Below are 11,151 nucleotides of genomic sequence, written 5' to 3'. Positions count from 1 at the left end.
TGCCTCTCATGTGTGTCACATTTTTTTCTTCTTAGAGAAGAGAAAAAGAAAAAGAAAAAAGAAAAGAAGAGGTGAGACAATATAGTAATAATGATACTACATTGCAGGAGACTGAATTCCTTCTCAAGTTGCTATTCAGTTTTTTTCTTTAACAACCATACATTTTAATTCATTTTCCAGCAAGTCTGAAGATAAAAAGAAAAAGGATCCAGATGCACAAAAAAGCAAGGGAAAAAAGGAAAAACACAAAACTAAAGAAAAAGATAAAGAAAAAAATAAAGATAAAGAAAAAGATAAAAATAAAGATAAAGACAAAGACAAAGATAAGAAGAAAGAAGAGTAAGTTTTCCGATTAGCATTGCACTTTTCTAAAAAATTGCCTTAGATATAGAATTGAATCAATGGTCATGGGTGTACTGCAAGCCAACTGTGTATGATATCCCTAATAAAGGAAGATTCAGGTTATTGTTAGGACATCTTAATCCATGGAGCTGTTTCTATAATTCTGCATATGGATACTCTTATTCCTACTTCTTTCGTGAATTAGAGGGTGAGAAAGGAAGACAGAAGAGCAGCATGATGCCTCTGCTCCCTTTCTTGCCCAAAACATTGATTCTAAAAACAGCATATTTTAAACATGAAATGCCAAATATTGTGGCAATTAATCTGCCATTTCATAAGACTAAACAAGTATATGAAAGTATAAATAAAAATACCTCTGTCTTACAGAAAATAATACAAAGCACTTTGCCTGATTTCAAAACTGATTTTCATATGTGTTTTATATGTTTTACCACTTCGTTGTGACAGCCTGTTAAGTTTCTGCATATGAAGGCATAATCAGTCCAAAACGTTGAAATACTGGTAGCCATAAAATCATTACTTTCTGGAATAATGAAGCCTAGATGCCTTGGATCATTTATCAGACAGAATAATTAATTTAGTATTAAATAAATTACTTAAAGAAGGTTAAAAGTATAGGGATCTCTCTATGTTGCGGTCTGGCAGTTTCCCTTAGCAATGTGAACTAGCTTTTAGTCCCAGTCATGTTCTCCTACTGATTTCTTGTCCTTCCTAAATTTAAGTGAGGAAGCTAATCTTCTTTCTTCATAAGAACAATTTTGTGTTTCCTAAAACCTATAACCTACTTAATGTGCATATTTTTATTTATGTCTTAATACTCCCTTTCCTTTCTGCTTACTGTTCAGGGAGAAGAAAGACATTTTTATTATTGACCCAGCAGGAAATATGTATTACAACTGGTTGTTCTGTATCACAATGCCTGTCATGTACAACTGGACCATGATCATTGCTAGGTGATATTTTAGTCTCTGTGCATATTTTTCTCTTGCTGTCTGTTGCCCATATCTGTTTGCCTTAAGGAATGCATTCTGTTTTTTGGGTAGAATGGATGCAAATAGTGTATTAGCCCAGTATTTTATTGTATATACCTTTTTTGCTGATATTGAAGTCGAAAAGCTCTTCTGCTCAGAAACAAAGGCAGCACACAACTTTGAGGGCTCTTTCTAGCATGCCTTTTGTCCAGTTCAATAATTACCTTTAAGAATATTAAGAATAACTTTATTTTTGTCTGATACTTCCATATTCTTCAGTCTTAAGTTTTCTGTGACTAAAATGCACAGATTTTAGAAAAAACTGGAAAGTTATAAACTGAAAAACTCTTATAGAAGAGGTTAGACAAGCTTATCTATCAACATAACAACTAGCACTTCCTATAATTACTGAAATGAATCTTTTTCTGTTAAATGTTTTTCTAAAAACCTATGTAATCCAAGTTCTAACTATTTTAAAGGCAGGACTTTAAATGTTTTTTCCTCAAAAACTTTAAACTACACTTTTTCATATTTGTTTTCATGTTAATAAAGTTTTGATAACATATTTTGTTTTGAAAGTTTGATAAAATATGATAGATTACCTTTAATGAATATGTAAAATAAGTGGCAAACTCTAGGGCCTCTGATTATATAGAACATTCAATCTATCAATCACTGACTTTCATGGGACTGCTGCCGTCTATTTCAAGTGTGTGTTTCTCCCCTTTTGCTATCTAGAGCCTGCTTTGATGAACTTCAGAATGACAACTTAACCATGTGGTTCCTTTTGGATTATTCTTCCGATATTATCTATCTTGCTGACATGTTTATACGGACAAGAACAGGTAAATATACTCACTGGTATCTACTTACATTTATATATCTATATTAGGCACTTTAAAATGTCCAGCAGTGTACTAATTTTAGGCGAAGTACAAGAATTAAAGAAGGATTGTCTCCTGGAATATGTGTATTATATTAATATATGGAATCATATATTATACATACATACATATACATATGTATGTGTGTGTGTGTGTGTATATATAAATATATATATATAATATATATTTTAAATTGTCAGTTAAATTGCCATTGTAGTTATATTATGATGAAAAAGTTCTGATTCCTTTATTCAGGTAAGAACTTCACACTGAGATAAGCCTTAAGATTACATGCTTATCCTAAGTTCTAGCAGAAAGGAGTTTCCAAAACAAGAGTAATTTGATTGAAAATGCAGCGTCTCTAGTTTTGGAATTGTACGCTACATATTTGACATTATATATGTTCTGTGGTATACTGCATTACATATTATGTATTTAATAAATTAATCTGTAATATATTTTAAAACATCCTCGTTTAAATATTCCATAAAGAAGGTCCCAGTCCAAATAACTGGGAATTTGCCTGAAAAAGATGGCTATGATCCAACCACTTATGCTCAAGCATGGCTCCTACAGGAGTAAAATGGAATGTGAAAATCCTATATAAAGAACATCATTTTGCTTATGTCCAGGATATGTTGATTTTCAGTTTCCACTGACAAAGTACCATGAAACCCAAGTCACCGACACTGTCCTTAAACTATGCTATCTAGTCAAAGTAAAGCTACACTCCCATAATAGAAACCCCAGTAGAGGAGGATTGACTTTTCCATCACTTTTTTTTGTGGTGAATCTGCTGATATCCAAGGGCAAACAGACATAAAATTGCACTTCCCACATTACTAAATATCATTCTGAATTTCATCCAAACAAGTGCAAGAAGCATGATCTATGAACTGTAAATCAGGACACACTATAGTAAAACCTCAGTTAAGGAGAAGATGTGTTCCATGACGTCACTTTGTTTTCAGAAACTTCATTACCAGAGGTAGAAATAACATAGGAGGCATAGGGATGCATTCCAGGACTTCAGAGAAGGGGGAGGGGAGCATGACAGTAGGAAAATATCATTAAACTAGCAAATTGCCTGTCAAGCATGATGGGAGGGGGGCAGGTGGGGACAGAAGCCTGCATTGCCCACCCCCTCTCCATCCAGGGCTGTTCCCTCCACTTCAGGTCGGGGTCCAGCTTCCCCCCGCTTCCCCCTCTGCTGCTTTGGGTCCAGGCCTGCTCCCCAGCCCTGTCATTTTGTGTCCGGTTCATCCCCCATTCCCCCCTACCACTTCAGGTGGGAGCCTGTGCCATTCAATGCCATACTGCCAGCTTCCAAGAATGGGGGAGGGAGGGAAGCTTGCCCACGGTGGCGGTGGTAGCAGTGGTTGTGGTGATGGTCGCAGTCACTGTGGCTGGGGCACTGCCACTAAGAAGCCTCCCTCCCCTTCTCACTCCCCTCCCTCCCTTCCTCCCCTCTTCCCTGCTGTCTCCCCCTCCCTGCCAGGTATTGTTGTGGGGGGGTGCTCTGGCCCCTGGCTCCAAGGATCAGGGTGGGGGTGGGGAGGCAAGGCCAGTGTCGCTCTGACATGTGTGTGGGGGGGTGAGGCCAGTGCTGTGCAGCCAGCACCTCATGCTACAGCTGTCTCCAAGGAGCAGGCCTGGGGGAGCCAGGCCAGTGCTGCTGGCCTCACCCTCCTGCTCTGTCCACTCTGTTGCCACCATCATGGCGGTGAGATGCCCCCACTGCCTCCTGTCCAGAATGCTCTTGGAGCAGTCTGACTGGTTGTTTCAGAAAACCAATGAGAGTGCGAATAAAGTATTACAGATAGATAGACAGACTGAGGCTTATATACGTATAGAACTAGCTAACTTCCCATCAAGAATGATGGAGGAGAGGAAGCGGGCGGGATGGAGCCCTGGCCCCCACCCCGTCTGGGCCCACTTCCCCTTCCCTCCTGCTGCTTGGGGTCCAGACCTGCCGCAGCAGTGACAGGAAGGGAGGAACACGCCCAGGCCTGATGTGGGGGATGACCAGGGCTGAGGGTGGGCTTAAGCCAGGCTGCTATGGTGAGGGGGAAAAAGGGGGTTCAGGTGGAGCAGGCTTGGGGCCAGTGCAGGGGAGTGGGTCCAGGCCCGACCTGGGGAGGAGTCTTGCTCCTCCTCTCCTGCCCCCCACAGCTACCGTGTTGGGCTGGGCCAGGCTGCCCTCCCCTCAACTGCCGCGGCAGGCCAACTTTTCCCCAGCTCGCGTTTGCTCCCTGCCCATGTCTGGCCCAGGCCCAAGCCCAGTTCTCCCCTGGCCCCATGGTCACTGCTGACACCACAGGATGCCTGCTTCTCCCCCGCCCATGTTGGGCCCAGTCAGGGATGGGAGGAGTGGGGGAGAGGCCAACATGGGGGAGGGAGTGGAGGAGGAGTGGGCCCTGGCTTGAGGTGGGGAGGCGGCTTGCTCCTTCCATCCCCCAGGGCCTCCACAGTGGGGGGTGGACCGCTGCAGTGGGCCGGCTTTTTCCCTGCTCGGGCCTGTTCTCCCTCCCCCACTTTGGGCCTGGACCCACTCCCCTCCCCCCTGCGGTGGGCCTGGGCCCGTTCTCTCCCCGTGTTGGCCACTCCCCGTCTGCACTGGGCCCAGGCCCACTCCCCTCCCCCCAACACTGGACATGGGCCTGCTCCCCTCCCCTCTGTGTTGGGCCTGGGCCTATTCTCTCCTTGCTGTGTGTTACCTGCAGGAAGCAGGCCGGGGGGGGGCAGCCCTGCGGGCCTCACCCCCCATTTCCGTCTGTGCTGGCCTTGCTCCCTCCCTACTCCATCCCCTGTGTCCCCACCATCATGGTGGCAGGCTGCCTTCTGTCAGAATGCTTCTTCACACCCTGATTGGCTGTTTGTCAGCCAATCAGATTGCAAATAAAGTGTTATGGACAGACAGACAGACAGACAGATTTAGGCTTTTATTAGAATACTCAGTTAAATGCCCCCCACAGGTCCCCTGGCCATGCTCGTGCCTCTCACTCTGCCCCAACAACTCCCACAGCCTCGGTGGTGTCCCTCACACCCCACCCACAGCCCCTGTTCCCCTAGTCCTGCTGGAAGGGGCACCCAGCTGCCAGGGGTAGATACCTGGGTGGCTCCCCACCATCATGCGCACTCCTGGGGGGTGGGGGAGTTTCGCACCTCCAGATACATATATGGGGCAGGCACAGACTGCAGGCTCTGGCTCCCACCCTGCTTCCCTCCCCCAGGGCCTCCGCAGCCCGGTGGGCACAATCCAGCATGGCAGGGAGCAGCGGAGCCTTGCAGGGATCTCCTCACCACTGTGAGCTCTGCCCTGCCCTGGCAACGTGCGTCCTGCACATGCCACTGCTTTGCGGGGTACAGCCCCGCACTACTGCTGTCACTGGAGGCCTCTGTGGAGGAGGTGTGTCACCAGGGAGGCGAGCAGCTTCTCTGCATGGCTCAGCTGGTTCCTGCCACATCGGGTGGCACCCGCCAGGCTGTGGAGGCCCCGGGGGAGTGAAGCAGAGCAGCAGGGAACAGTGGGCCTGAATGGAGTGGCAGCAGGCCACAGTGGCCTATTCACCACTGTGAGCTCCTCACTGTGAGCTCCCCTGGGACTTCCGCAGCCCAACGGGTACTCTCTGGCACAGCAGGGAGCAGCTGAGCCATGTGGAGAAGCTGCTCACTGCTGCTCACCCCGTGCTGCCCTGGCAATGCACCCCCTGCGTGCAGGGCTGCAGTGAGGGCAACAGCATGGGGTTGTGCCCCTCAAAGCAGCAGCACGTGCAGGAGGTATGTCACCAGGGCAGCATGTTGTGGGGGTGGGGGGAAGCTTGCAGGGGTGAGGAGATCCCTGCGCATCCCCACTGTCCCCAACCGCACCAGCTTGTGCCCGCAGGACTGTGGAGGCCCTTGGGGAGGGAAGCAGAGTGGGAACCTGAGCCCGCAGATTATGCCTGCCCTGCATACAGAACTGGGGAGCACAGGTTCCTCCTGCCCCCTGGCAGTGTGCGGATGAGCCACCCATGGCCCTGTCTTACTCCCTGCTGGGGCCCTGCAGCTGCCCCAAGCCCTGTCCAGATGGACAGCAGCCTCAGTCCTGCCCTGCTCCCTGCCTACAGGGGCCTCAATCCCTTTCTTCCCCCCAGTTACCTGCTGGAGCTGCTCTGCAGACTGCCTGGGGCCACATGCATGTTCTGTACATACACGTGGCATCCCCTGTCTTACCACCTTCCTCCCGCTCTCTCCCAGCTCCCTACAGGCTGGAACTGCCAGCCTGCAGGGAGCTCATTGCAAAATCTTCAGGTTTTTCCTGGTAAAACGAGAAAGCCACAGGTTTGGAGGTTTTTTAGTTTTTCAATTTTTTTGGAAGAAAATGGCCAACTTTGTTATAAAGGAGCTTTGTTCCTAGAGAATTTGTTAACTGAGGTATTACTGTACCTGGACCAAATTTATGAAACAATAAGGGACAGGTAAACCTTTCCAACTGCGTAAGGCAGCTGCAATCTATGCTCACTGAATTTAAGGACTTAACTAGTATAGGACCTGAAACATGCCAAGAGTGTTACTCTCAAACATTCCCCAGCTGCCTGTGCCCACTCTACTTGTCCCAACCTGGAAATGAAGGAGTGAATCTGTTCTGAGAGTATATCCCACTACCTCTCTCAAGATTTCTGTGCTTAAACCCACACAGGAGCTTCAGTGCCAAATTTCTGAGTTTGTTCCATTGTGAATGGGAGCTGGTGAGCAGGGAATGTTCTACAGCAATGGTCTACAAAAGTGCTGTGGATGTAGTGTTGCTATACATAAAGGATCTACCTCTATTTTCTATAGAAATTAGGATCAAGATTATTTTTCTAAAAATTGGGTGCCTATAGCTGGCTTTCTAGTTGGAAACTGAAGCACATATCCTGTCCTCTTTTTTACTCAAAAGGACAAGTAAGGTTACTAGGCAGAATGGCTGCAGGAAGAGGATGGGTTCAGGGAACATTAAGTGCTAGCTATACTGACACCCTGAGGAGTGGTTCCTGGCTTCTGCATCTGCTTATAGGTCCACACACCTCAGCCAGATCATGCAGTTTGGATGGCTCTGTTTAATCAAGTCATTTAGGTCTATGACTTAGTCCCAACAACTTCCAGACATTAAATATAGGGACTTACAGTCAGTCAATTCAACAACTGTTCAAATTTTTCCAGCTTGATTTAAAAAAAGGAATTTATGTACCATCTGATGATGTCTGGACTAAATAATTTTCAAGATGGATCTGGCACTTACCTATAATAGAATGAAATAGAATAGACCATAAAATGGTAGTAGTTGTAGTAGTAATAATAATAATAATAATAATTTAAAGATTTTATATTTAATTTTAGGGTACCTGGAGCAAGGCTTGTTGGTGAGAGAAGAAAATAAACTCAGAGAGAAATATAAGGCATCTTTACAATTTAAACTAGATTTCTTCTCAGTCGTACCAACTGATCTACTGTACTTCAAGTTAGGGCTGAACTACCCAGAGTTAAGACTAAACAGATTGCTTAGAGTAGGTCGTATGTTTGAGTTCTTTCAGCGAACAGAAACAAGGACAAACTACCCAAATATATTCAGGATCTCTAATCTTGTCATGTACATTGTGATTATTATTCACTGGAATGCTTGTGTCTACTACTCAATCTCCAAAGCAATTGGATTTGGGGCGGACACTTGGGTCTATCCTGACACTTCTGATCCTGAATTTGCTCGCCTGATTAGAAAATATGTATATAGCCTCTACTGGTCAACACTAACATTGACCACTATTGGTGAAACACCTCCTCCTGTAAAGGACTCTGAATACTTTTTTGTAGTTGCTGATTTCTTGGTTGGAGTACTGATCTTTGCTACTATTGTTGGTAATGTTGGCTCAATGATTTCCAATATGAATGCAGCCAGAGCAGAGTTTCAAGCAAGGATTGATGCCATTAAACAGTATATGCATTTTCGAAATGTGAGTAAAGACATGGAAAAAAGAGTTATCAAGTGGTTTGACTACCTGTGGACAAATAAAAAGGCAGTGGATGAAAGGGAAGTTTTGAAGTATCTACCAGATAAATTAAGAGCAGAGATTGCAATCAATGTTCATCTGGATACATTGAAGAAAGTCCGGATCTTTGCAGATTGTGAAGCTGGCTTGTTGGTTGAATTAGTCTTAAAACTCCGGCCTCAAGTCTACAGTCCTGGAGATTATATTTGCCGGAAGGGGGATATTGGACGAGAAATGTATATTATCAAAGAAGGCAAACTTGCTGTGGTAGCTGATGATGGAATTACACAATTTGTGGTTCTTAGTGATGGCAGCTACTTTGGGGAGATTAGCATTCTTAATATCAAAGGTAGCAAAGCTGGCAATCGAAGAACAGCCAACATTAAAAGCATTGGGTACTCGGACTTGTTTTGTCTCTCTAAAGATGACCTCATGGAGGCTTTAACAGAGTACCCAGATGCAAAGGCCATGCTGGAAGAGAAGGGTAAACAAATCCTGATGAAGGATGGCCTACTGGATTTAGAAATTGCAAATTTAGGATCTGATCCAAAAGATGTGAATGAGAAGGTCACATTTATTGAAGGGGCAGTGGACAGGTTACAAACAAAACTTGCAAGGCTTTTGGCTGAGTATGATGCTGGACAGCAGAAACTGAAAAAGAGACTGACAAAAGTTGAGAAAATCCTGAAACAAAGCACAGAGCTTGAATTTTCAGATTTAGAAGACTTAGAACCTGGAGGTTCTAAACAGGAATAAATACAGGGGATTGCTGCTGGCAGCTACAGTCAAATCATGCAAGGGTTCCCATGCTCTCAACTTGAATCCTTGCAGGGTATCGCTCTTTATTATAAACAACTATTTGGTTATGCAACATCTCTCATTTCCTGTTAGGCAACAGACATAGGTGACAAGCATGAGGAACAAAAAAGGTGAAGATTCAAGGCTAAAGATGGAGTATAATGTATCACTTATGGAAGACAATGCTAATGAGCTTATTCTTTATATAACATTATTATACAACAAATGTATTTAATCTACATACTGTAATACATTGGCACCCATGTCAAGTTATACTACAGAATATATATTTTTTATAATTTTCTTCTCATATAAATATGGGGAAAAGGAAATATTTGGTAACATTTTTATTTGTTATCTGAAGTCTGTATAGGTATGCATCATATATGATGATACTACAATAACTTGTATACAAATAAGCATATTAAATATATATTTATTGATTATATATCTATATCTATAGCTATAGATATATATAAGATACAGTCCAGTAACTAACCCTGGAGTATTATGTAATGACAATCGTTCAACATTTGCAGTGAGACTTGCATCTAATGGTGATAGCTGGGAATCATGGAAAATGCTTTTCAACACTGAATATGATTTTACTCATTCTGGTGACTTGAACTTATTTCCTGAATCTTGACTGTCTAGATTTAAAGTTGTGTGTTTTCAAGGATATTGTCATCAACCACTAGAATGATGAATCAGATATAACCTTTTGTAAGAAATTGGATAGTAAGTTTTGTTGGGTTAAAATCTAATTTTTCTTGCAGCTCACTGATACAAAGAAAAAAAATACTGTTCTGCTATATACACCTGTATACAGGAAATCAGCTTGATATGAGTAGCTGTGGTCATTGGCTCGGCTTTATGTCTTCAGCAGGCTTTGATCATAAATGATCTATTCAGGAATGGGATTGATTTTGAAGAGCAACAGGTATATGTTATATTTAGGAACATTTCTCTAATATATCTAGCTGCAAGTTGCATCCTGATTCTAATTAGAGGTGCCCAGTAATTGGCAAAGGTGGGCCAGGCACTGAAAGACATTCATAGAGAAATGGCTAAGATCCTTTTCTCCATAGTCACAGGCAATATTAGAAGTATAGCTTATTCAGTAATGCCAGAGTTGTAACTTGTCATATTGGAATGGTTGTATCAAAATGCAGATGTCCAGTCTTGGTTGGAAGAATTCTATTATAGAGGTTGGGTTTTGTAGGAAGTAAATCATTTGATGTGCAAATGGTGGAAGTCCCTTGAAGTTAAGGTAATGGACGTCCTTATCTTAGTCAAGCTTCAAGCCTGACCGTATGGCTAAGATAAATGGGTGCAAAAGGATTGATGAGTTACAGTGAAACCAGTGTCTTCATACTACATAAGGACATCTGCTGTGGGGGGGGCATAGTGATAATTTTTACAGGCAGAGCCGATAGTAGTACCTATAGATAAGGTTGCAAAACTTTCATTTTAAGACCCAGTTGTCAGGTGCTTTCAGTTTTCACATACTTGAACTATTTGAACTGAAATTATCCTTTCTCAATGCCTATAGGTCAGGCCCAATTTTCTTTTGAAAGTTTTACCTAAAACAGTTCAACTATTGCCAAGGATGAATTTTAGGAAAAAATGTACTGTTTTGAATACTAAAATGGTAGTAAATAGGCGTTTTCTCTGTAAAGACTGCCTAATTTGCAAATGTTGGAAGGTATTTAGTAAATGAGACATCCAAGTATCCTAAATAACTGGATCATGGCCCTGCCTCGCCTACAGCGTACCTGTGTGATGTTGGGAATGCCTCTTGAACCATACATTCCACACATAGCCATGAATTATGGCTAGGGACTCTCTGCTGCCCAGCCAGGCTGGGCCATGGTGGTAGGACCTAGTGCGGCATGTGAGGACTGCATGCCAGGCTCAGCTGGGTCCTCCTTAGGGCCCCTCTGCCACCCAGCTGGGCCATTCCCATGGTGGCAGGATCCGCTGCAGTGCATGGGGACTGCACACCATGCCCAGACGGGTCCTACTGGCCCTGGGTGGCTCTTGCTGCCCGCCCGGGCTGGGCCTATGGCAGCAGGACCCGTCTGGGCGTGGCACACGGTCTCCGTGCGCTGCACCAGGTCCTGCCAC

At 44.1% G+C, this 11,151-nt stretch overlaps 1 protein-coding gene across 1 annotated transcript in view; it reads left to right on the top strand.

The window, feature by feature from the left end:
• The window catches only part of CNGA1 (cyclic nucleotide gated channel alpha 1), an 18,102-nt gene extending 7,250 nt beyond the window's left edge, over window positions 1-10,852 (top strand). Inside the window, exons 4-8 of the mRNA XM_019553480.1 lie at window positions 36-71; window positions 181-290; window positions 1,211-1,316; window positions 2,073-2,179; window positions 7,580-10,852. Coding sequence (XP_019409025.1) covers window positions 36-71; window positions 181-290; window positions 1,211-1,316; window positions 2,073-2,179; window positions 7,580-8,982 — 1,762 coding nt within the window. The 3' untranslated portion in view covers window positions 8,983-10,852. The remainder of the gene's footprint in view (window positions 1-35; window positions 72-180; window positions 291-1,210; window positions 1,317-2,072; window positions 2,180-7,579) is intronic.
• Window positions 10,853-11,151: the final 299 nt, after the last annotated feature.

This window comes from Crocodylus porosus, unplaced genomic scaffold (genome assembly GCF_001723895.1).
Source record: "Crocodylus porosus isolate Cpor-Errol unplaced genomic scaffold, CroPor_comp1, whole genome shotgun sequence".
NCBI classification, from domain to species: domain Eukaryota; kingdom Metazoa; phylum Chordata; order Crocodylia; family Crocodylidae; genus Crocodylus; species Crocodylus porosus.
Note: the sequence above shows the minus strand (reverse complement) of the source record. Positions and strands in the feature narration are given on the sequence as shown.